This window comes from Lissotriton vulgaris, chromosome 6 (genome assembly GCF_964263255.1).
Source record: "Lissotriton vulgaris chromosome 6, aLisVul1.2, whole genome shotgun sequence".
Lineage (NCBI taxonomy): Eukaryota > Metazoa > Chordata > Amphibia > Caudata > Salamandridae > Lissotriton > Lissotriton vulgaris.
This window is the reverse complement of record NC_141694.1, coordinates 592,052,843-592,079,606: the sequence shown is the minus strand read 5'-3', so window position 1 is coordinate 592,079,606 and position 26,764 is coordinate 592,052,843. Positions and strand designations below refer to the sequence as shown.

The following is a 26,764-nucleotide window of genomic DNA, read 5'->3' as shown; positions in this document are numbered from 1 at the left end:
AGAACTTTGACCCCATATCTGAAGATGCCCTACTCAAGTGCATCCGCGAAAGAAAGCCCTCCAACCATTCTCTGGACCCCATCCCCAGTGCCATTGCCATTGACTTCTATACCCATTCCCTTTCCTATTGGACCACTCTGGTCAACCTCTCCCTCTGGCAAGGCTCCCTTCCTGTTTCCTTCAAAACTGGGCAGGTCACCCCGCTGCTTAAAAAACCCACTGCTGATGCGACTGACCTCAACAACTTCCACCCCATCACTAACCTACCCTTTCTTGCGAAGATCACAGAAAGATGTGTAGCGAAACAACTCTCTCGTCATATCAAGGACAATGATCTTCTTTACAATTGTCAGTCCGGCTTCATCCAAAACTGCAGCACTGAAACAGCCCTACTGCAAGTGGTTGATGACGCTCTGAGGATACTCGATTTGGGGGGGTCCTGTCTTCTAATTCTCCTTGACCTTTCTGCAGCCTTTGACACTGTCAATCACAACACCCTCCTCAACACTCTTCAACAAAGAATGGGCATGGAGGGCACTGTGCTTAAATGGTTTGCTTCCTTCCTCTCTGATAGATCCCAAATGATCAAAATAGCGCACAGTCTTTCATCTCCTGTGGCGGTAGGTCAAGGTGTTACTCAAGGCTCTATACTTGCACCCACATTGTTCAATCTCTATTTAGAACCACTGGGAAATCTCCTAAGTAAATCCGGGATCCACTATCATCTCTATGCAGACGACACTCAAATCTACCTTCAAGGTTGCCTCCACTCACAATCTCTCCATCTACTCTTGACTCCATTCAAAACTGGATGCCAACTCATCAACTGATTCTGAATCCCTCCAAAACTGAATTCCTCCTCTTCTCCTCCTCACTCTCTCCTCCCCCGGTTCAATCATGGATGGATCAGATGAATGTACTTAACAATAAACCCATCATTGTCGACAGCGCAAAATTCCTTGGTGTCATACTCGACAAAAAACTCAATCTACTCTCCCACATCAATTCCATTGCAAAGTCTGCTCGATACCAACTGCGCCTTCTTTGGGGAATCCGTCCCTTCTTCCCGGAGCAGGACCTTATAACCCTGGTGCAATCGCTGGTCCTCTCCAGACTGGACTACTGCAATTCTCTTCTTACTGGCCTCCCCAAATCCCACTTGTCCCCCTTTTAATCTGTTCTCCATTCAGCAGCTCGTTTCATGTATGGGGCCAAAAGAAGCGACCACATCACACCGATCTCATCCACCCTCCGCTGGCTTCCTATCGAGGCTAGAGCTATCTACAAGACTGCCTGTATCACCCACAAAGCCTTGCACTCCTCCTCTCCTCGCTACCTGGCGAATAAACTGAAACTCTCTGGAGGCTCTAGTCCATCACGTAAAGCGGAAAATCTACTGCTTGAACCTCCCACTTTCAAGAAGGAAAGATCGATGGCCCAATCCTTTTCAGGCAACGCGGTGAGAATCTGGAACTCCCTTCCGCCTCAGCTCCGGACCACCGCCTCATCCTAGGCCTTCAAAACGGACCTCAAAGTTCTCCTCCTCTAAAGACACCTCCAAAAGTAATTCACGTCCTCTCTATTATCTGAAGGAAGACCTCCCATTACTGAAAATTCTATTCTCCATGACTATGGAAGTGCCTTCCCAGTGTGTTCTTGTGGTTGGAGTGTTTGCCATTTATTGCAGTATTATCCTTGTACCTGTGTTTGGTACTCTTTTGTAACATGCACACGCCACTTTTCTTTTGTAACACACTGTTTGCTACCTCTCACATTTTGCTTGCCTTTGATACTTGCACAAGTGCTACCATTGCCTACGTAACGTTTGTTCTTGTGCCTGAGTGTCTAGCATATATTGCAGTATTATACCTCTAATTGGTCTTTGTTTGCTCACAATTGTCACTTTTACCTCATGTAACTTAACGTCTGCTTTTGTAATCTGTTCACGTGTAATGTTCTCCTCATGTATCAGTTCTGATCCTATTGTGAAGCGCTCGGACGCCTTCGGGTAAAGTCTGTGCTATATAAAAACGCATAAATAAATAAATACATAAATTTGGAATACGCCATAATTCTAATTCTTCTGACAACTCAGTTTTCATGTCACATTCAGGTGTAAGTGAAGCCTGTTATTCAGTTCCTCTGTAAGTTCTTGCCCAAGTTTTCTACCAGCTCAAAGGAGAGGTTTTAGGGAAATTAGGAAACTTGCTTACCTTAAGGATTTTGTTGTGTGATGCATTCTTCTTAGTTTGTGAAGTCATTCATGACAGTTTATTTTTCATTTTTATTGTCACTTACTCTTCTGCACTCTCTTCTTCTTGTGTTGTATTCTTAGATGTTCTTTCCCTGTGTTTCATTAAGCATATATTTATTATTTCACTTTGTTCTTTATTGTAAGGGAGGGGGAAGTGTGGTGTGGAATCTCATTTGATGATGTCACTGTTAGAACCTCTCTTACGCGATCTGATGTGAGAATTCTAAGAAGTGACAGTTGCTGTGCCACTGCTGTTGGATGAGGTACTGAGATTAAATCTGGTTTTCCTGTGCATTGATCACAAAGGTAGGTGATGTAGTTGTTGGGGTGCTTACTGAAGGGGTGTCTACTGAAAGCATGAGAGTTGGGGGAGATTGGTGGCTTGTGGATGAGTTTAGAATGGAGGAGGCAGTAGAGACACAAGTAACCAGGTCAGGGTTACCTAGTGATGGTGGCGGGAGAACTGATGTAATCCAATGTGAAGGTGTGGATACTAATGTGAATCTTGTCCCTTCTAGGGATTCCTCCTATGCCATTCAAGGTGGAAGCATGAATGCAATTACTCACACGGTCTTCCATAGGAGTGGGGGGACTAAGGAACACCAGTTGCCCAAAGTATTTACATTATATTTTGAATTAATTACTTCTCTGCTGACTGTTTGTCTAGACTTGTTGACATGAAAGTTACCTAAACTGATGTATGTGATGATGTGGATCAGGAGGAGGAAGTGAGTGTGTGTGAGGTGACTGAAGGATCAATTAGTGAAGAGAAATGGTTAGAGGAACTTCAGAACGTTGTGACTGTGTAAAATTAGTGATATTGTCAGTTCGAGCACTAGGTGTAAAGCTCAACTTAAGGTACTTACAGGATGCTGGGAAATAATTTTGGATGAACTTGCTGTCGATAAAGGGTTTTTGTTTAGGGGGACGAGATTAATTCCTCCGGAGAAGTTGAGAAGCAGGATATTACACTTAGCCCATGTAGGTCATATGGGGATTGTTAAGACCAAAGGAAGGCTTCGCAGAAATTTTTGGTAGCCCTTACTCGATCATGATGTTGAATGTTTGATGAGAGATTGCATTGAGTGTGCGGTGGCTGTCAAGGGACTCAAAACTAATCAGCTACCCATGGTTTGCAGAACTCTTCCCAAGTATCCTTGGGAAGAGGTTGCAATGGATATTCTTGGGCCAATAAGGGGTGAACATGCCACACCATATGTCATTGTCCTTATGGATCTGTATTCTAGATATGTGGAAGTTGCATGTGTGCAGGACATCTCTTCAGCAGCTGTTATTAGGTTTCTAGAGGGTGTATTCAAGAGAGAAGGTTTTCCCAGATATTTACTTACAGACAATGGTGTGCAATTTTGTTCTCATGAGACTGAGTTGTATTTAAAAAAATGTGGTGTCGTACATAAGAAATCGGCACTTTATCATCCAGAGACCAATGGTCCCATTGAGAGAGTCATCAAAACATTAAAGGAAGGAATACAACTAGCAAGGGTGAATGGATTAGATTGGAAGAATGAATTGTCTAACAGACTTCTGGGCTATCGGTTTTCACATCATGGTTCAACCAGTAAAACTCCTTTTGAATTATTCAAAGGTAGGTCTCCGTCTACGTCTTTATGTCCAGGATGGATGTGCTGGAGCAAAGGATGTGTTGACAATACGCCTGGTTTGTGGAGAGAAAAAGAGATAGCTCTTCAATACAAGAGAAAAGCAGACTTTGATTCTCGCAAGAGTGTGAAGTATGTTGATGTAAGGGTTGGTGATTTTGTTAAAATCAAAGCTCCCAAAGGATGTGCTAATTGGTCAAAGTTTACTAGAGAATTCCAAGTAATCAAATGTTTCAGAAATGCTGTTAAGACACATGATGGTTGTCAGCGGCGGCGCGGGGCCCAGTGAGCGCTCACTTAGCCTTTCTCTCTGATTCTCGTCCATGGCTGCCTTGAAAGGCAGTGAGTGACACCGTGGCGGGGACAGGCCTCTGGTGGCGGACCGCTTCCTACCGCGGCTCTGTGCCTGTGGAGATAGTAGAAGGACCTTGCCCCGGCACCGCCGATGCCCCCACGTCTGCCCGCCGCTCCAACACCGCTGTGATAGACAGCACTCGGAGATTACCAAGGATCACTAGAAGGGACCTCTAGGCACTTCAAGGGAGCGTCAAGGCAGGAGGTAGCGCTTAGAAGCCGAAAGGAGCTTGGTCGAGGACATCATCAGACTGTCAAGCGCCTCCTCATTCTTCGAAGTAAAGGGGTCGCAAAGACCGCAGAGCTCGAGGCAAGAGACTACGGCTATTGGAAAGCAGAGACCCTATGGCTTGCAGCCAGGTGAGGCAGAGACAGTAAACAGAGGATGCGGAGCTGTGGTCAAGAGACTGCAGAGAACGAGGAACATGAAGCCAGACACTGCAGCACCCTGAGGGAAGAGACAGACCCGTGTGCCTGAGTCAAGAGACGACACCAACTGGACGGTAGTGGCTGCCCCCTCCCCGGAGAGGAGAGACCGCAGCGCTCAAGGCAGGGAAGAGGCCGTGGCTCCTTCACGCCATTGCCAAGGTGAGAGGCTCGCCTCGCGCCATCCTTTCAGGGGGCGGGTGTGGCTGTTTTATTGTGAAAATACAATATTTGATAAATAATTCAGTATCATTAGGCAGTGTACACCAAAATTCCCACATATTTGCTCAATATAGCACTGGAAAGGTGGGTATCGCTGGAGCCCAGGGGGTGTGCACCGCTCCCACCCCTCCCCCACCGAGTGACAACAGGGAGAAGAAGAAGAAACGAAACTCGGAGCGGGAATCGGCCACGAGAGGAAGAAAACAAAACTCAGGAAAAAATAAACTGGATGAAAGCTCAAGAGAAGGGGAACACCAAAAGGGGCGGGCCCCACCACTGCCCCAGGCCCCCCCCCCATTCCAGTGGGTTTTTCCATCCCTCTCGGTTTCCTTTCAGATTGCGGTTCAAGGTCACCTCCAACTGTGTTTTTTGTCTCTCAAATGTCACTCCCTCCAGCCCAGCTTCTTGCTTCAAAAGCAAATCTTCGAAAGAGGTAACATGCAAATATATTCACCCCTCAAATGAACCGAGCCAGCAAGCAAAGGAACACACCTAACTTTCTCCAGCGGTTCGGTGTCTTTCTTTGCAACGTCTGTGGAATTTGGGTTAAATAGTACAACTTACAGTGCGATTTTAATTACATTTCCTAGTAAACCATTGGAAGAGGCGCTCATAAAATACTTAAGTTACAGCTGCGCAGCAAGTAGTGCCAGCTGCACCGTTTAGGCCTTTTACAGCTGCGCAGCAAGTAGTGCCAGCGGCACCGTTTAGGCCATTAACAGCTGTGCAGCAAGTAGTGCCAGCTGCATTGTTTAGACCTTTTACAGCTGCGCGGCAAGTAGTGCCAGCTGCACCTTTTAAGCAACTTCATCCGTGGGGACAGTTCTGATTGAGTTAGGACTCCCGCTGCATTGGCAGCACCATTAACACTATGGATTCAGGGCATTTGAGTCCCCCTCTGAGATGGCCAGTTGGCCAGGGAGAATGCGAGGTTTGTAGGGCGCCAGGCCCTTGTATGTATATGTGGTGCTAGGAAATGTTTTTCATGTAGTATGTTTTCCGCACCCTGTTCAGAAGACCTCTACAGGTGGTCTTAAGATGACGAGGTTGTTGTGCATATTTAGATTTTGCTAGTCAGATTTTGCTCCACCCTATGCTCTTTGCCCCTAATGTTAGTGATTCTCAGGAGCTTAGGGTCCAATAGTAGTCTGTTGAGATCATGGGCGTACAATGCAGTTGGTGCCGAATGTGGTTCTGTTAACAGGCTGGTGTTAAGTACAGTGTTCACCAATGGACACTGGGTGTTCGTTTATATTCTGTTCTACTTTGACTATATTTGCTTTGTGATGGTTCTGAAAGTGGTCAAGTTGGTCCTATCATATGTAAACAATTCCCTTGTAAATATTATCTAGTGCCAGCTGGCACCTTGTATTCCTAGATAAAGGGCCAAACAAATACCCACCTCACTTCCCGGACGGCACATTAGTTCTGATATCTTCACCTTAACGTCTGGATTATGTGCCCCCTTTATGCCCTTTTATTTCTCCTCACCACCGCTTTCCCAGTAACACCCTTCTCATATCCCCCACCCTCCTCCGCCTCATTTTCCCAAAATGGCCACCACTCGAGTTAAGGCTGAAATTAATTGCTACAAAATCATTTATCCTCCCAGCCAGACTAAAGCTGCAATAAAAAGATTGAAGCATAACACTATTGAACGTTTCCCGGATTCCCTTTTTGTGGATCAATTTTACAATGGTCGTTTTGGGAGGCTCAAAAATGATTTCATTTTCTTCACTCACGACACCCCCTCTTGGTCCACCAGCTTATACAATTCCCTTAACGTCACCTCCTCCTCCTCTATCCCTCATGGGAAACAACTAATAATGTCCCCCTTTGCGTGTTTCAACGGTTACCTCACTATCTCACTCTATAACAACGGTACTGTCATGATCCAAGGCAAAGACACCTGTCTCTCGCTCTTTGACCACGTCTTCCCCTCGCTACTCCCCTCCTCTGCAACCGGGCTTTTCCCTGACTCTCCTTCTAGCTCCACCCATTACTCCCTTTCTCCTCCCCCGACCCCCCTACACTCCAATTGGCTGCACTCTCGAGAAGCACAGGTCGGCCCTCTTCCCTCCCCCTCCCCTGTGACCTCTCCTATTCCTCCCCCTCACAGTATGCCCCCTTCCACATCACTTCAGCCTTACCACTAGCTAATACGCTCCTCGTCCAATCTGCCCCATCCTGGTACTCCAATCTCTTCTCCTCCCCCATATTCCTTCCCGTCACCCCCCGTTTTTAGTCCACCTCTCCTCCAACCTTTTCCCCAGTGAACTTTCCCTACGCTCCCCTTATCCCTCCCTCCATTCCTCTTTTCTACCCCCTCCTCCCCTCGTTATTCACACCGATTTCTCCACAATCCGACTGCATCTCTCTCCTCCCTCCCACTGCTCCAGCAATGCTGTGCTATTCCCTTTCCCGCAAGTCAAAAATTAATTCCCTTTGGGCGAATTAACGTTAATACATAAGTACTTACAGACATACAATAAACTTACCAATACCAAACAGATAACAAGGAAGCAATGAAAATAAGTGATAAATTCAATACACTGGAAAACACTATGGTAAAATTAAGTATTCGAACAATTTATTAGCATACATTACATTTGTTAAAAATTGGGAAACACATACAGGACGGAACAATAATCAATAAAATCAACATTCCAATAAAAAGGAGCTACAGGGAGAAAGGACTAAACTCAAACAAAAAACAGTAATTTTGAATTTTCCTTAGTTTCTATTCCCAGATTTACTCCTTGAGCATCGACGCGTTTCGGCGGTATAATCAATCTAAAACCGCCTTCATCAGGGCAATTTGTACAAATGTTTCCCAATAATTCTGAAAATTTAATAGGATCGGTCTTAGTTATAGATTATAAACACAACAGATCATATTTAACAAAAGCAGGTTAGAAAGACATCCTTAAAAAACATAATGTATATATTCTAATCAATTTATGAACACACATAAACATTGCTTCCAGTATACAAAACATACAACATATATCAGTTACATATAGGGCTGACCAATTAGTAGCCAAAAACATTTAAATTCATTTCGTCACATAGGTAATATTCCTCATGTTTAACTATATTATAAGAGACCTTCACTATATCAGCCTAGCTAAAGGCCAGGAACATATGACCAAGCATCACATCATGATTCAAATGTCAAATTATCAGATAGACCAGTTCTAAAACCGAGGTGGCAATACGGAGAGTCATGATATGTCACCTACCTCAGGTAAGCAAAGGGTCTTTCAATGTATTATAAGGGGTATACTGCCTCCTTATCGTTTGTTGGAGATATTCGTCCAGCGAATTATCTTCTTGATATACAAAGTATTCCTAATTGTGACATGAATGAACATCACATTTAGTATTTGTGAAGGCCAATGTATTCTTTCAAATCAATGTCCTTAGCTTGCGATCTGCCTAGGTAACATGTGTCTTATATACCAAAATAGTGTAAAGATCTATCCATACAGAATATAAATACTCCCGCTAAGGTGTTGACAGACCTGAAACAGCGAGCCTAGCCCTACTGATAACATATCCTTACACTGTCTGACAGATTTTTCAGCGGTATCATGTTGTACTAAAGCGTTTATGTCAAAGATTCTCCACGACATAAAGTGCGTGATCAATCAAAAACCACGTAATAGTGCATCTATATCTACTCTTGGCGTACCAATAAGAATGTGAACAGAGAAAACAAGAAGAAGAAGGAGCCTTATTCGGTCAAACAAGGATAGTCATACACATAAAAAAGAGTGGGACTCTCCACCTTTTACTTACTAAATTAAAATGATGACGGAATCTTTATCATAATTCCACTTTTTGTGACGCATCCAGCATAATGGCTGGGAACTGTAAATAGAAAACATGCCATTAATGGCTTAATCGAAACAAGACATAGCCCACTAATACTGATACAGATCTCTAGGTATACTCACAAAAGAGTTAAAATCAATACGTCCAAAGCACGCGGTAGTGCTGAACTGGATACCGACTCCCACCTATAGACAGAGCGGTTTACGACGTTTGTAGGGTTCAGGGTTCCAGAAAGATACCCGGGACACGAGGTGATTTCCTCCGTGTTTACCCTGTATTTAAAAAAACAACAAACAGACACAAACTGTGTCAGAAGCTTGCCCCGCTCGTAGCAACGCGTTTTAGCATAATACAACCCATATCGTTCCTTTACCTCTTTCATTCACTCACGAACGTCCCGCGTGGATGTCTGCTCCTCCTACCGGCTAGCAGCGACTGAGAAGTCCGCGCTGATATATATACACTGAACTAATTTGTCAGCGGACGTCTTAATGACGAACGCGGAAGTAATAGATACCGATGAAAGACTACCCGAGGTGCCTGCCGCGTTTATGAAACCCGTGACAACACGAAGGAAATTATATAGGCAATATATTGTTGTAATGTCGCTGAAATTGAGTTATAAAAAACACGCTATATTGGAGAAATAGTGCTACACGACAATAGATTTTATGTGTAGCAGTATAAATATAGGGGACAGATATAACTCTATAGCTGCCCAGCCATATATATCTCTCTATTTACACACTCGAGATATATACTACAAAGCTTGTGGTCATTAATGTGTTCAGCATAATAAACATAGATTCATGACTCTTAATCTCTGAAAAAATTCCAGTTTATAATAATTGCCATATTCAGATCAGGAAACATTCGAAGTTTGAAAATAAAAGAATATTAAAGTAATGGCTAGTATCTATTGAAATTGAATTTCCCAAAGTTACCGGTCGAACTAATAGACCCGATAGACCTCGTGTTTTCGAGCGCCAGTATTGGTTAAACTACCAACAGGGATATCGACATTTCCCCTAGCATACTAAGTGGTAAGTAGAGGCATTCATAACTACCACTGCAAAGGGGAGATTCTAGATGTCACCCACGTTCAGTGCACCTTCCTGATATACAAATACATCACTCATAACCAGGAATACTTTAGTTCCACACATATCTGTGTGACAAGTGGATATCCAGCACCTGTACCCTAAATTCCTAGATAGAACAGACAAAGTCATGTCATTAGAATAATGAATTTGTGAACTTATCCATCACAAAGATCTATCAAAGTGTCCACTAAACACAGATACAGCAAATAAGATTAAACCGCTCCAATGATACGATCCCATTCTTCTCTTGAGTTAAGGCCCCTTCTGACCGTATCGAGGTAGGAGATATACCACTGCTCTCTCTCCTTCCTTCTGGAGACAATATTGCCACCTCTTTTGCCTATTTTTATTTTTTCCATTATAAACCAGCCAAATTCAGATTCCTTGTGTCCCTTTTCTAAGAAATGGGCAACAATAGGGGCAGTCACTTTTTTTGTTTTGATGCAATCAGATAAAAAACGTTGTGAACAAGCATTGGCACATTTTAAACTATGAAGAAGAATTAGTACTAGAGAAACCTCTTTTTGCATTCAAAAAGAATAAAAATCTCTGTGACTTACTTGTTCATACCTACAAAGAGGAATCTGTGGATAGCCAAAGAACAATTAATGGTACTAGGGTCACTGGAACAACTAAATGTGGCAACTGTAACATCTGTACTCAATGTATTGTGGGATCAGAGATTGTTTGTAACACCAAGAAAATAGTATGCAAGACCCATAATAATTGTAAAAGTAAAAATGTCATCTACCTGCTCAAATGCCCGTGCGGCCTCTGCTATGTGGGAGAGACGGGTAGAGAGGTACGCACTAGGCTCCAGGAACATAGATCAGCCATCAAAACAAAAAAAGTGACTGCCCCTATTGTTGCCCATTTCTTAGAAAAGGGACACAAGGAATCTGAATTTGGCTGGTTTATAATGGAAAAAATAAAAATAGGCAAAAGAGGTGGCAATATTGTCTCCAGAAGGAAGGAGAGAGAGCAGTGGTATATCTCCTACCTCGATACGGTCAGAAGGGGCCTTAACTCAAGAGAAGAATGGGATCGTATCATTGGAGCGGTTTAATCTTATTTGCTGTATCTGTGTTTAGTGGACACTTTGATAGATCTTTGTGACGGATAAGTTCACAAATTCATTATTCTAATGACATGACTTTGTCTGTTCTATCTAGGAATTTAGGGTACAGGTGCTGGATATCCACTTGTCACACAGATATGTGTGGAACTAAAGTATTCCTGGTTATGAGTGATGTATTTGTATATCAGGAAGGTGCACTGAACGTGGGTGACATCTAGAATCTCCCCTTTGCAGTGGTAGTTATGAATGCCTCTACTTACCACTTAGTATGCTAGGGGAAATGTCGATATCCCTGTTGGTACTTTAACCAATACTGGCGCTCGAAAACACGAGGTCTATCGGGTCTATTAGTTCGACCGGTAACTTTGGGAAATTCAATTTCAGTAGATACTAGCCATTACTTTAATATTCTTTTATTTTCAAACTTAGAATGTATCCTGATCTGAATATGGCAATTATTATAAACTGGAATTTTTTCAGAGATTACGAGTCACGAATCTATGTTTACTATGCTGAACACATTAATGACCACAAAATTTGTAGCTATATATCTCGAGTGTGTAAATAGAGAGATATATATGGCTGGGCGGCTATAGAGTTATATCTGTCCCCTATATTTATAATGCTACACATAAAATCTATTGTCGTGTAGCACTATTTCTCCAATATAGAGTGTTTTTTATAACTCAATTTCAGCGACATTACGACAATATATTGCCTATATAATTTCCTTCGTGTTGTCACGGGTTTCGTAAACGCGGCAGGCACCTCGGGTAGTCTTTCATCGGTATCTATTACTTCCGCGTTCGTCATTAAGACGTCCGCTGACAAATTAGTTCAGTGTATATATATCAGCGCGGACTTCTCAGTCGCTGCTAGCCGGTAGGAGGAGCAGACATTCACGCGGGACGTTCGTGAGTGAATGAAAGAGGTAAAGGAATGATATGGGTTGTATTATGCTAAAACGCGTTGCTACGAGCGGGGCAAGCTTCTGAAACAGTTTGTGTCTGTTTGTTGTTTTTTTAAATACAGGGTAAACACGGAGGAAATCACCTCGTGTCCCGGGTATCTTTCTGGAACCCTGAACCTTACAAACGTCGTAAACCGCTCTGTCTATAGGTGGGAGTCGGTATCCAGTTCAGCACTACCGCGTGCTTTGGACGTATTGATTTTAACTCTTTTGTGAGTATACCTAGAGATCTGTATCAGTATTAGTGGGCTATGTCTTGTTTCGATTAAGCCATTAATGGCATGTTTTCTATTTAAAGTTCCCAGCCATTATGCTGGATGTGTCACAAAAAGTGGAATTATGATAAAGATTCCGTCATCATTTTAATTTAGTAAGTAAAAGGTGGAGAGTCCCACTCTTTTTTATGTGTATGACTATCCTTGTTTGACCGAATAAGGCTCCTTCTTCTTCTTGTTTTCTCTGTTCACATTCTTATTGGTACGCCAAGAGTAGATATAGATGCACTATTACGTGGTTTTTGATTGATCACGCACTTTATGTCGTGGAGAATCTTTGACATAAACGCTTTAGTACAACATGATACCGCTGAAAAATCTGTAAGACAGTGTAAGGATATGCTATCAGTAGGGCTAGGCTCGCTGTTTCAGGTCTGTCAACACCTTAGCGGGAGTATTTATATTCTGTATGGATAGATCTTTACACTATTTTGGTATATAAGACACCTGTTACCTAGGCAGATCACGAGCTAAGGACGTTGATTTGAAAGAATACATTGGCCTTCACAAATACTAAATGTGATGTTCATTCATGTCACAATTAGGAATACTGTGTATATCAAGAAGATAATTCGCTGGACGAATATCTCCAACAAACGATAAGGAGGCAGTATACCCCTTATGATACATTGAAAGACCCTTTGCTTACCTGAGGTAGGTGACATATCATGACTCTCCGTATTGCCACCTCGGTTTTAGAACTGGTCTATCTGATAATTTGACATTTGAATCATGATGTGATGCTTGGTCATATGTTCCTGGCCTTTAGCTAGGCTGATATAGCGAAGGTCTCTTATAATATAGTTAAACATGAGGAATATTACCTATGTGACGAAATGAATTTAAATGTTTTTGGCTACTAATTGGTCAGCCCTATATGTAACTGATATATGTTGTATGTTTTGTATACTGGAAGTAATGTTTATGTGTGTTCATAAATTGAGTAGAATATATACATTATGTTTTTTAGGGATGTCTTTCTAACCTGCTTTTGTTAAATATGATCTGTTGTGTTTATAATCTATAACTAAGACCGATCTTATTTAATTTTCAGAAGTATTGGGAAACATTTGTACAAATTGCCCTGATGAAGGCGGTTTTAGATTGATTATACCGCCGAAACGCGTCGATGCTCAAGGAGTAAATCTGGGAATAGAAACTAAGGAAAATTCAAAATTACTGTTTTTTGTTTGAGTTTAGTCCTTTCTCCCTGTAGCTCCTTTTTATTGGAATGTTGATTTTATTGATTATTGTTCCGTCCTGTATGTGTTTCCCAATTTTTAACAAATGTAATATATGCTAATAAATTGTTCGAATACTTAATTTTACCATAGTGTTTTCACATGTATTGAATTTATCACTTATTTTCATTGCTTCCTTGTTATCTGTTTGGTATTGGTAAGTTTATTGTATGTCTGTAAGTACTTATGTATTAACGTTAATTCGCCCAAAGGGAATTAATTTTTGACTTGCGCCAACTGTGGAACCCTATCCCTTTGGTCTTGGGGTCCCTCTCTCTTTTATTAGGGAGGCTATTCCCTTTCCCCCTTGGTAACACTTTCCATTTCCCTCCCTCGGGCGCAGCAGAACCACTTCCTTTCCTCTACTTCCCTTTCTCTCAACCCCCCTCACTCTGCCAGATGCCTGTTCCCCCACAGCCACCTCTCCTAGCAGACAGGACCTCCACAACCACCTCACCTCTTTTACTCCCAAACTTCCTACATTCCCATGACTCCGCACAGTCCTCCCCTCTCCTTCTACCCTACCGCCGCACCCTTCTCCCCCGAAATTTGTCCTTAATTCCTCTCCTCCTTGCAACACCAACAAAGACAACTCTCCCTTCACCTCCGATTGACCAACTTCCGCTCTCAACCTCCACCATTCCCCACTTTTGAACCCTATACCCCAACTCACCTCCTGTCCCCCCACCTCTCCCTGCCTTCCACCACCAATTCCCCCTGTTTCCATCGAGCCACCCAACCTTCCGTGCTCTGCCTTACTCTCTCTGGAAAATAAGCTAGGCTCTCTTATCACCTCCATCTCCCAGCTTACAGCTGCCATTTCACTTTTAAGCTCTAAGATTTCCACCCTTCCATGCACCTCTACTCCTTCCCAACTTCCCACGAGATGCACCTCGCCCCCTCTCCCAATACAGCCAAGCTCAACCTGTCGTCTGCAAACTTCGTTAACTCACACAAGCCCTTGAACAACACCCTTCTTCAACCTGCATACCCTAGTAACCCTACTATTTACACTATTCCGACCATCTCCTCTGTCAGAACTAAGCATCCACCTAAACCCTCCCGAGCACCTGCGCATAAGTACAATATCCCGATCACCCTTAAGAGCCAAGTGCCCCCGTCACCAAAACAGTCTTGACAGAGCTGCGCTGTCTGCTCCACAACTGCAGGTCTGCAGTAAAACACAAACTTGAAATCGCCGATACCATCACCCATCACAATATTGACATGCTCTTCCTCACAGAGACCTGGTTCAAAGATACCTCTCACTTTATGTTTGATCTCCTATTACCTACAGGCTATTCTATATTTAGGAATGACAGAACTGACAACACGGGCGGAGGTGTTGCAGTCATCTTTAGAAACTCTCTTCAACTTAAGGCTTCTCCTATCAGCTCCTCCCACACTTTTGAATGCCTTTCTCTTGAGCTTCAATTGCACCACCGCCACCGCTCACCCCTCAGATTCCATGTCATTTACCGCACGCCCCGGAGTGGCCCTTCGTTTATGGAGGAACTCACTGACTTCATCAGCGACCAATACTCGCAAAGTGACAATCAGACCTTCGTGGGTGACTTCAATCTCCACTGGGGCTTACCGCATGACTCTTCTGCGAACTCGCTGGCCACCTTCCTCTCTGCAAACGATCTTATCCAACACTGCACAGAATCAACACATCCTAAGGGCTCAATCCTGGACCTTGTTATTTCTAAAGCAGGTATACTTTCTATCACTACCCCTATTCATGTAGACTGGTCGGACCACCTCCTCATCCCATTCTCTCTTCAACTATCACACTCTATAACTCTTGGCCAACTTAAGAGGGCTATCTCCTGGTTCCGTGATGCTAAAAATATTGATGTTGGTCCCCTCTGTGAATCAGCTTTGTTATCACTTCCAAGGCTAGACACGGTCCTAAATGTTGACGAACTCACCTCCCAATGCCTCACAGTCCTTGCAGCCAAAATCAATAACGTTGCTCCACTCAAAAGCAAAAGGATAAGGCCCACTCCCTCAGCACCTTGGTTCAACAAATCCCTCTATGAAGAAAGGAAGCAGCTAAGATTCCTGGAGAAACAATGGAGGCAAGTGCCCTCTACCGATAATTTGGCCACGCTTCGCTCAGCAAGATCCAAGTACCACAAGCACATCTTCCTTGGGAAAGGGGCGCACTTCAAAACCCTCCTTGACTCAGCCAAAAATAGACCCAAAAAGCTATTCGATCTCATCAAGATTCCTAACTGCTCTCCCCAACCTCCAAGTTGGAGGATTCTACAAAGAGAGCAGCGGATTTTGCTATATTCTTCTATGAAAAAGTTAAATCACTTGTGGATCAGGTCGCTCATCCTACCCCTCCAGAGGAGAGCAAATCCTCAGCCATTTGGTAGAACTTTGACCCCATATCTGAAGATGCCCTACTCAAGTGCATCCGCGAAAGAAAGCCCTCCAACCATTCTCTGGACCCCATCCCCAGTGCCATTGCCATTGACTTCTATACCCATTCCCTTTCCTATTGGACCACTCTGGTCAACCTCTCCCTCTGGCAAGGCTCCCTTCCTGTTTCCTTCAAAACTGGGCAGGTCACCCCGCTGCTTAAAAAACCCACTGCTGATGCGACTGACCTCAACAACTTCCACCCCATCACTAACCTACCCTTTCTTGCGAAGATCACAGAAAGATGTGTAGCGAAACAACTCTCTCGTCATATCAAGGACAATGATCTTCTTTACAATTGTCAGTCCGGCTTCATCTAAAACTGCAGCACTGAAACAGCCCTACTGCAAGTGGTTGATGACGCTCTGAGGATACTCGATTTGGGGGGGTCCTGTCTTCTAATTCTCCTTGACCTTTCTGCAGCCTTTGACACTGTCAATCACAACACCCTCCTCAACACTCTTCAACAAAGAATGGGCATGGAGGGCACTGTGCTTAAATGGTTTGCTTCCTTCCTCTCTGATAGATCCCAAATGATCAAAATAGCGCACAGTCTTTCATCTCCTGTGGCGGTAGGTCAAGGTGTTACTCAAGGCTCTATACTTGCACCCACATTGTTCAATCTCTATTTAGAACCACTGGGAAATCTCCTAAGTAAATCCGGGATCCACTATCATCTCTATGCAGACGACACTCAAATCTACCTTCAAGGTTGCCTCCACTCACAATCTCTCCATCTACTCTTGACTCCATTCAAAACTGGATGTCAACTCATCAACTGATTCTGAATCCCTCCAAAACTGAATTCCTCCTCTTCTCCTCCTCACTCTCTCCTCCCCCGGTTCAATCATGGATGGATCAGATGAATGTACTTAACAATAAACCCATCATTGTCGACAGCGCAAAATTCCTTGGTGTCATACTCGACAAAAAACTCAATCTACTCTCCCACATCAATTCCATTGCAAAGTCTGCTCGATACCAACTGCGCCTTCTTTGGGGAATCCGTCCCTTCTTCCCGGAGCAGGACCTTATAACCCTGGTGCAATCGCTGGTCCTCTCCAGACTGGACTACTGCAATTCTCTTCTTACTGGCCTCCCCAAATCCCACTTGTCCCCCTTTTAATCTGTTCTCCATTCAGCAGCTCGTTTCATGTATGGGGCCAAAAGAAGCGACCACATCACACCGATCTCATCCACCCTCCGCTGGCTTCCCATCGAGGCTAGAGCTATCTACAAGACTGCCTGTATCACCCACAAAGCCTTGCACTCCTCCTCTCCTCGCTACCTGGCGAATAAACTGAAACTCTCTGGAGGCTCTAGTCCATCACGTAAAGCGGAAAATCTACTGCTTGAACCTCCCACTTTCAAGAAGGAAAGATCGATGGCCCAATCCTTTTCAGGCAACGCGGTGAGAATCTGGAACTCCCTTCCGCCTCAGCTCCGGACCACCGCCTCATCCTAGGCCTTCAAAACGGACCTCAAAGTTCTCCTCCTCTAAAGACACCTCCAAAAGTAATTCACGTCCTCTCTATTATCTGAAGGAAGACCTCCCATTACTGAAAATTCTATTCTCCATGACTATGGAAGTGCCTTCCCAGTGTGTTCTTGTGGTTGGAGTGTTTGCCATTTATTGCAGTATTATCCTTGTACCTGTGTTTGGTACTCTTTTGTAACATGCACACGCCACTTTTCTTTTGTAACACACTGTTTGCTACCTCTCACATTTTGCTTGCCTTTGATACTTGCCCAAGTGCTACCATTGCCTACGTAACGTTTGTTCTTGTGCCTGAGTGTCTAGCATATATTGCAGTATTATACCTCTAATTGGTCTTTGTTTGCTCACAATTGTCACTTTTACCTCATGTAACTTAACGTCTGCTTTTGTAATCTGTTCACGTGTAATGTTCTCCTCATGTATCAGTTCTGATCCTATTGTGAAGCGCTCGGACGCCTTCGGGTAAAGTCTGTGCTATATAAAAACGCATAAATAAATAAATACATAAATTTGGAATACGCCATAATTCTAATTCTTCTGACAACTCAGTTTTCATGTCACATTCAGGTGTAAGTGAAGCCTGTTATTCAGTTCCTCTGTAAGTTCTTGCCCAAGTTTTCTACCAGCTCAAAGGAGAGGTTTTAGGGAAATTAGGAAACTTGCTTACCTTAAGGATTTTGTTGTGTGATGCATTCTTCTTAGTTTGTGAAGTCATTCATGACAGTTTATTTTTCATTTTTATTGTCACTTACTCTTCTGCACTCTCTTCTTCTTGTGTTGTATTCTTAGATGTTCTTTCCCTGTGTTTCATTAAGCATATATTTATTATTTCACTTTGTTCTTTATTGTAAGGGAGGGGGAAGTGTGGTGTGGAATCTCATTTGATGATGTCACTGTTAGAACCTCTCTTACGCGATCTGATGTGAGAATTCTAAGAAGTGACAGTTGCTGTGCCACTGCTGTTGGATGAGGTACTGAGATTAAATCTGGTTTTCCTGTGCATTGATCACAAAGGTAGGTGATGTAGTTGTTGGGGTGCTTACTGAAGGGGTGTCTACTGAAAGCATGAGAGTTGGGGGAGATTGGTGGCTTGTGGATGAGTTTAGAATGGAGGAGGCAGTAGAGACACAAGTAACCAGGTCAGGGTTACCTAGTGATGGTGGCGGGAGAACTGATGTAATCCAATGTGAAGGTGTGGATACTAATGTGAATCTTGTCCCTTCTAGGGATTCCTCCTATGCCATTCAAGGTGGAAGCATGAATGCAATTACTCACACGGTCTTCCATAGGAGTGGGGGGACTAAGGAACACCAGTTGCCCAAAGTATTTACATTATATTTTGAATTAATCATTTAGGTTTGGGGGGATATGGAATGGTATGTTCTAGTTTAATTAATATGTTATTGTTTATTTTATTGATGATGTTATGTGGAAACATGTGCTAGTTTATTTAATTGATAATGCTATGTGGAAATATTGCTGTTGCTTATGAAGACCATGTTCTTGCTTTTTTGGTGTCCAGCTGGCGTTTTCCACTTTTGCTCTTCTTTTACATTTCTTGTGCAAGTATTCTTCATGTTAATGATTCCTTTTCCTTTAGTCTTTCTTGCTCTTCTTTTGCATTCCTGTTACAATTATTCTTCATTTTCTTTTTTTCTTTCATTCTTTCATTTCATCTAGATCTTGTCAGCTGAGGCGAGATCTTCAGCAGTAAACTGGAACCATGGCACCATGGTTCCAAAACGGAATACACCACCATCTTCCCTCTTAACAAAACATAATGAAGGGGAAAAAGAACAAGAAGAATAATTGCACCTGAAATGTAAAAGAAGAGCAATAAAGAATAAAGCTTTGTGCTCCTCCTAGGTCTTGAAAGAATGAGTTATTGTCCTAAAGTGCATTACCTGGTTCCTATTTCACCGGACAACCGTGGTTTCAATACGGCAAACAACAATCACCTGGTTTGGTAGATTTTTAAAAACACTTACTTATGTTTTCCGTAGTCGACCATGACTCTTCGAGACAGGTGCTGATCAAAGCTATCCCAATCAACAGCTGAGGTCAGGTCTTTTTTTCCTTCATTTTCCTCTCGAGCGTTAAAAGTCCTGGATACAATTATTTCAACTGGACTCCGTTCATGATCTCGGTTTTCAACTTTAGAAAGTTTATAACAATTACCTTCGTCCGTCTGAATAGCAGATTCATGAGTGAAAGAAACACTCTTCAAGCTACCTTCGTTCACCTGAATTTCTACTGATTTAGAGTTCAGTGGTTTGCAAGTGCTAATATCTTTGCACACCGATGGAGGGGCGGATGGGTCTTTCAGATGAGCAGAGCACAAGATACAAGTAGTTCCTTTCTCTAGCGGTGTAGTTGTCAGGTTACTAGGTCTTATTGTGATCTCACCAGACAATCCAAGGTCCTCAAGAGGCAGGCTTAGCCAAGGGTTCTTAGGCAGCAACTCATCTGCTTTCCTATTCACGTGATTATTCACATCAATCCCAGAAAGTCTTGTTTTGAATGCATTCAGTGTGTTTTGGAGGCACAACCACCCAATATTCGTAGTTCTGCTGAGTGGCCTCTGCCCGCTCCAAGTTGGTTTCAATGGGGCCTCTTCATGTGCCTGTGAAACGATTTGCTGTACAGTTTGGTCTGTAGTGTGGTTACTAGAATTTAGAAATGTTGCTGGGGGCATGTCTGTTATTACATCTTGGAAAGCTTTAGATTGGAAAGTCAAACAATTGGGCACTGTTTTTTTGGTAGCAGGTATGCCTTTGTCAGTGAAGGTAAACTCTTCTGGGTACTTCAGCGCTGGCGAGGTTTTGGAAAAACTCGAATCCCCTTGATCACTTTTCGGAAAACCATTCGATGAATGACAAATTCCACTAAAACGTTTAATATTTTCACCAGTTTGAACACTAGCTTCCAAAACTGATCCATTGTCACAAGCAACTAAGTTCTTTTGCCAGTAAATAGCGTGTTGTACATCGCTGTGCTGCACTTGTCCACCACATGTCATCAGGTTGATTAAAACACGACATCTAAAGGAAAAAGGAATGTTCAACAAAAAAACTTAATTGAATATTCACGCAATATGGCAGGTTGCATTATTTGCACTGCAATCTAAACATTAGTGTGCGATTAAAATTGCAACTGTGCATCAACTACAAAATGCATTTTTTAACAATACTTAGTTCACTTTACACAGCGATGCCAGGTTGAGCTCGGTGCACAGAGTTATTATGTTATGCTATTTTTATAGAAAGTACAGAAAAAATGTACAGCTTGAGAAAAACTGCACATTGCTTTGTTTTTACCCTCCTTTTTTATTGAGGTTGAACCTGAAAACTTATATCCTTTCCAGGAAGTGCCTTTCTGATTAATGAGAGGATACTCTGTTAATACTCAAGCAGCTCTTGGCGTGTAAAATATCTAGAAAGTTGCCCCATGTTACATATTGTGACTCCGCCTTACAGGCAAAGGGACAAAAGAGAATACGTGCCCAGGTTAAATCCCTAATGACACACACAGTTTTGCTGTGAAATGTTGGTAAGTACAAATATTACAATTACATAAACTCTGCTTTTTATCCATACAAAATAAGAATACATTGAAAGGTAATGAAACATGGCGGTAACCAAACACTCTGCAGACATCAGAGCCATCACGGAAGCCAGCAAGATTATTCCAAACAACTGTCCTCCCATTGCAGAGCTGGATGGGGGGTGTCCTACAGTATTTTTCTATATTCCCTTAAGAATCAATTAGTGCCTACCCAGGGTTATGTCCTGTTGCTTGAACTATGCGGGTGATCTTGATTACAGTATGCATGAAACGTTTAGCTTCATCTTGAGCTTTTCACAACTACAAGGCCTATCTCTCCCATAGGATAACATTGGGTTACGTTATTACATTTAATAAGCTGGTCTTTGTCAACAAGACCACTCCACAGGACTCCTCCACTTGGTGGCCCTCGGAGCTAGGACCAACACTCACACCTAGAGACCACACAAAAATCTTGGGCTCATTCTAGATGACAAGCTCAACATGATGGCTGAAGTCAACGCAGTGTGCACCTCTTGCTTCCACATTCCATGCATGCTGCGAAAGATCTTAAAATGGTTTCCTCAGAACACCAGACGGTCCAGCATGCAAGCATTCTTCAAAAGTAGGCTGGACTATAGCAACACTCCAGTAGCGGCTCCTCGCGGGAGTGCTGTGGGGCGGTGTGTTGGGGCGGGGTGGGGGAGTGGCAGGGGCAGAGTGGGGTTAGTAAACTCCGGCATACGGCCGAACGGAGGTAAGTAAATAAATAAATATATAAAACAAATTACATTGCGTGCGCTGCAACGACAAATGGCGATGCAGCGCGTGCAATATAATTCGTTTTATTTATTTACTTACCTCCGTTCAGCCGTATGCCGGAGTTTACTACCCCCTGCCCCTCCCCCGCCTGCCCCACCACCCCACAGCACTCCCTCGAGGAGCTGCCACTGCAAAACACTCTATGATGGAATCTCCAAACAAGTCCTATACCGGATCCAGACTATCCAGAAGAAAGCAGCAAGACTCATACTCAACCTCCCATGCTGCACCCACATTACACCACACCTCAGGAAGCTTCACTGACCCCCCATTCACAAGCATAGCCATTCCTCAAACTTCTCACTTACACATACAAAGCCCTACACAACACAGGACCAGAATACCAAAACAGCCACATACACTTTCACCAACTCACCAAACACCTATGCTCTGCCTCACTCGCACACGCTCCCTGCATCAACAAAAGCAAAACTGGAGGTTTCTCATTCTCGTATAACACACTCAATACATTGAACGGCCTCCCTCAACACATCAGAGCCTCCTCCTCACTTCTTGAGGTCCACTAGAAGCTGAAGACCTGACTCTTTGTATAAGCACCTTGGGGACCACATACTTACACACCTGCCAAAGCGCCTGGATACCCTCTTGGGGATTAGTGCACTGTACAAATCTATATAAGTGAACTTTCAATTGGAAGCAAGTAGGAATGTTGAGTTTGATCTCTAAACAATTGTAATTTAAAACCCTCTTTAATGGTAGGGTCAGATTTAAAGTCACAATTATGAAAATGCTACTTTTGGAAATTTGGCATTTTCTTGCCCTAACCATTTGGTGCCGGCAGCCTGTATCCTGGGTCACATGAACAGGTGTAGCTGGTAGTTAGTCTTTGTGTATTTCTCACAGACAGTGAGTCAAAGGGGGAATATGTGTTGGCAGGATGGGCATCTCTGATTTGATAGGGAGTAGAGCTGTCACCTACCACTCTTGCAGATCACAAAGACTCTGCCTCAGCCCACTCACAAAGGATTTCACACCAGTTTATTGTACAACAAGACAAGCTGTGCCCAGGACAGTGTGTAAGGAAATTCCCAACAACTCTGAGAGTGGAACCTCCTAGAAACTTCTACTTCAAAGCTGGCACCAAGTGTAAACAGTGGATCCTCAGACCCAACTCTTCAGTACACTTCTGGACCTGTGGAAGGCTCAGAAGAAGGACTGCCCTGCTGCCCGAAGGAATGCATCTCTGCTGCCCTTCTGCCCTGCTGCCATGCTGCCCTGCTACCCACCCTGCTACCCTGCTGCTTGAGAGAGAAGGACTGGACATGCATCTTGAACCCAGGACTACCAGCGTGGCTCCAATGGCTAGTTGGCTAATTATCAGAGCCTTAGTGACAGAAAAGGCTACAATCACCTTAAACCCAGCACCTAGACTCTGTGTGCTGCGAGTCCCCACCCCCCAGTGGTGTCATCCCAGTCCTGGACCTTTGAAAGTAGGCTGAAGGTGCTCTACCAGCCGAGCTGTGGTCCAAACAGAACTTACAAAGAGCAACGCATCTCAGCCTCACATTGGAACCACCGCTGCATGATGCATCCCTGACGCAGAACCTTGCAGCTCCTTGGAATCACCGCTGTACAATGCATCCTCTACGCAGGATTTCATATCGCAGCCCTGCAGCTTCTCGGAACTGCCGCTGTGTGGCGCATCCTTGATCCAGGACCCCGTATCACAGCCCTGGACTATTGCTGCGTGAAGCATCCTCGACGCGGGACCTTGCAACGCTCTGCAACCAAGAATTAAGGTACTTTGTTCAGCAGTCCTAAGTCGGTTCATGTATCTGGCCCAAGCTCCATTGTGGTCGGCTCGAACGTGTAACTTTGGGCTAGTTCGGCTTGACCTGATAACCACCGAAGGCACTTTGTACTTGTGCCCTACTTTTACGTAAATCTTTAAAATGGCATAGCACCGGTTCTACTAATTGGATTTTTGTTGATTTGGTATCAAATAATTTTTAAATGTTCTCTATTTTTCTAAATTAGTTTGGATTTTTTCTTGTGTTGTGTGTATACTTTATTTTTGTTTTTGTCTGACATAAATATTTTACACCTTTCCTCTAAGTTAAGCCTGACTGCTTGTGTGCCATGCTACCAGAGGATTAAGCACAGGTTAATTCTGGGGTATGCTTATGTTTCTCCCTGAGAAGAAGTGTGGTTGCTGCTTGAGAAGGGTTTCACCCCATGAACTAGTAACCCAGTTTTCAACATAAAGACTCTTACTTATTCTCAAGTATCAATATTTCCTATTCCTAAAACACAACAAAACAAAATAATTTAATTGGAATTCAGATAATACGTACCTCTGTGATAAGAGTGTTGCACGTTGCCTTTGTATTTCAGGATGCAGTTCAGACAATCGATCAGAAAGTTGGCAAAGGCGGAGCAATTCCTTAGGAGTAGGAGGGGAATGATGAATTAAGAAACTGCTCACTTGAATCTTCCAGGCAGGGTTTATAAATACTACACTGTTGGCAAAACCCAGCTTTTTACTGATTCCAATCTGCAGAGCATTCTTGAAGGAAATCTGAGTGAGAACCAGCTGGTACCACCAGGCAACCTGCAAAAAATGTGAAAAATATTAATGCACATATGGCAAAATACAGCAGAAGCGTGTGGTCTGCAAAAAAATATCATGAGATGCGCAGAAGTATCAAAGAAAAAGAATGATGGAAAATATGACTCCTTAATACACCTTATGTCAAAATATTCTCATTCATTCATTCTAATTAATTCATTTATTTATGACTCTTTGTTTTGTAGTTGCCAAAAATGTAGCAGGGATTTGATATGACAAAGTGAAATAGGAAATGTGATGTACGTACATATGTGGTATTTTGTACAGTGCAAACCTAGGTACAATTAGCATTCCAAATTATAGGTGCATAAATGAAGATGGGGTATTGCTTTGTTTTTTCGTTGTTTGCACTTTGTCCGGAGTCTGATGGAGTATTGGCTGTGGGTGTACAGAGAGTCACTGGGGTGTTGGTAGATTATGAGGCCAGTCTCAAAGATGTTGCAGTTCGGCATGGGAAGCCTGTGGATTTCTTCATGGTGGGGAAGTTGCAGCCATGTTTCTTCAGTCAACTGATAAGGCATGCATAGGATTGTAAAATGCCCTTAAGGGGGGCACTGTGGAGTGTGGGAAGCAGTGGAGCTTTGAGGTTACCGCCTAGATGCAAGGACTACTGGAAGGGTTTGTGCAGCAGTTCTGGCATTTGTTTTGGGAAGGAGTGATTTAATTTTCTGCAGTAGAAAGAGCTGGTACAAGGCCATCTTGGTTAATTGACTATGCGTTCCTTGAGGGTGTGTTTGGTGTCCAGAGTGAAACTGTGTTATTTAGCATTGGGTTGAATGTTGGGTTTCGAATCCATCCACTTTCAGGTCCCTTGAGCCAGAGTAATCCTTAAATAGTTTGCTGGTTGGCAGTGACTGCTTTCATTTTTTTCTTTCAACCCTGCCTATATGTGCAATCGTAGAAGGTCAAAAACCATATACAAGATGTCTGCTACACACAGTTTAGGGCTGAGTTTTCTAGCCCTTTTTTCGTTTAAATTATTACTGGAAAAAAGACTTCGATGTTTGGTTAAGATGGCCATTTGTATTGCTAAAATATTTCAAAAAGAGGTGTTTTTCTTGAAAAATGTTTTCTGGGAACCTGCACATGAGCACAGACATTCTGTATTTATCAATATTGAAAGTGCCATGATTTATAATAAGCATTTAGATTTTCTGCAATTAGTTGCAGATCCTACCCTTTCTTTTCTCCCATTTCTCGTGCATTTCGAGTTTCTAAAAAGCTAAATTATTTTGTTAAGTTTACCTCATTGGTGCCTACACAGCACATAGGCCATACAATAAAATAGATCATTGTATCTTAATATTCTGTGGTAGCACAATTTCATTGGAGCGGGTGACATACAAGGCATCAATCCCCGACAGTCATAAAAGAGACAAGGAGTGTATGAAGGTGAGCTAGCACTGACCCAACCCACCGACCCATAGCTGGGAAGGTTTCAGATTGCCATGCGTGACATTTTTAAAATTTGAGTGAAATTATGAGTGACATTTCAACGACTATGAGTGACACTTTCTCGCGAGCAAAAATCATGCAATTAAGATGAGGGAAACTTATAAATATCAGAAATTTCAGCCAATTGAGCAACAAGAAACTCCAAGAACTTCTTGAAATTGTTGCAGAGCACCAGCAATAGAAGGAGACTAATCCTGTTGCTGAGCATTAGGTAAAACTAAACCAGGACTAAAGGCAGCAGGCTCTCTGACTCCGTAAGGATGATCAGACAGAGCAGCCCTGCAGATCGATGCTTTTTATTATGTGAAATTATTTTGTTTCACATCATGACTCATGTTAGTAAAGGTCACGGTGGTGCTACGGGCAGGCAAGTAGAATACCTGACGCAGTGCTCTTTGTAGAAGGTCCAAGGGGAATGGGCTGTAATAATGCTGAAGGCTCAGTTCTTACCTCTCTGCGTAGGTGCTGCTGTGTGACAGTGTCTCACCTTCTGGCTGGCCTACCGGTACCCAATTTCTTTGAAAACTACTGTTCCTACATTCGCAGCTTAGGCTTTCTGCCTTTTTTTGTTTAATAAACGCATGTCACGGGAGGCAAGCAGCTACAAAGAAGTTAACAGCTCTGAGCTCTTGCTGAGTGTCACTTTTCTCTTGAAACATACTGTTTGCTACCTCCTACATTTTGTTTGCTTTAGATACTTGCACCAGTGCCACCATTGCCTACGTAACGTTTGTTCTTGTGTTTGAGTGTCTGCCATTTATTGCACTATTATAGGCTCTACTTGTTACTTTACACGCTTTATAACTTGCACGCATGCCACTTTTTCCTCCTGTAATGCGTTTGCTATCTCTTGTATTTTGTTTGCTCACGATTGTCACTTTTGCCTCATGTAACACGTTTGCTTTTTCTGTAAATTGTTATCTCATAATTTTTTCCTCATGTATCAGTACTGGCTGTTCCTATAATTGTTAAGCGCTCTGACACCCCAGGGTTGCCATTAGCATAATCTCTCGCAATGTGAGACCTATTGTACCCTACGGACGA

The 26,764-nt window shown here is 43.1% G+C and overlaps 1 protein-coding gene across 1 annotated transcript in view; it reads right to left on the bottom strand.

Moving 5' to 3' along the window:
* The window catches only part of LOC147707736 (uncharacterized), a 551,277-nt gene that overhangs the window by 243,132 nt on the left and 281,381 nt on the right, over positions 1–26,764 (bottom strand). Inside the window, exons 12-13 of the mRNA XM_086925663.1 lie at positions 23,991–24,247; positions 19,299–20,351 (exon numbers count right to left, since the gene is read on the bottom strand). Coding sequence (XP_086781789.1) covers positions 19,299–20,351; positions 23,991–24,247 — 1,310 coding nt within the window. The remainder of the gene's footprint in view (positions 1–19,298; positions 20,352–23,990; positions 24,248–26,764) is intronic.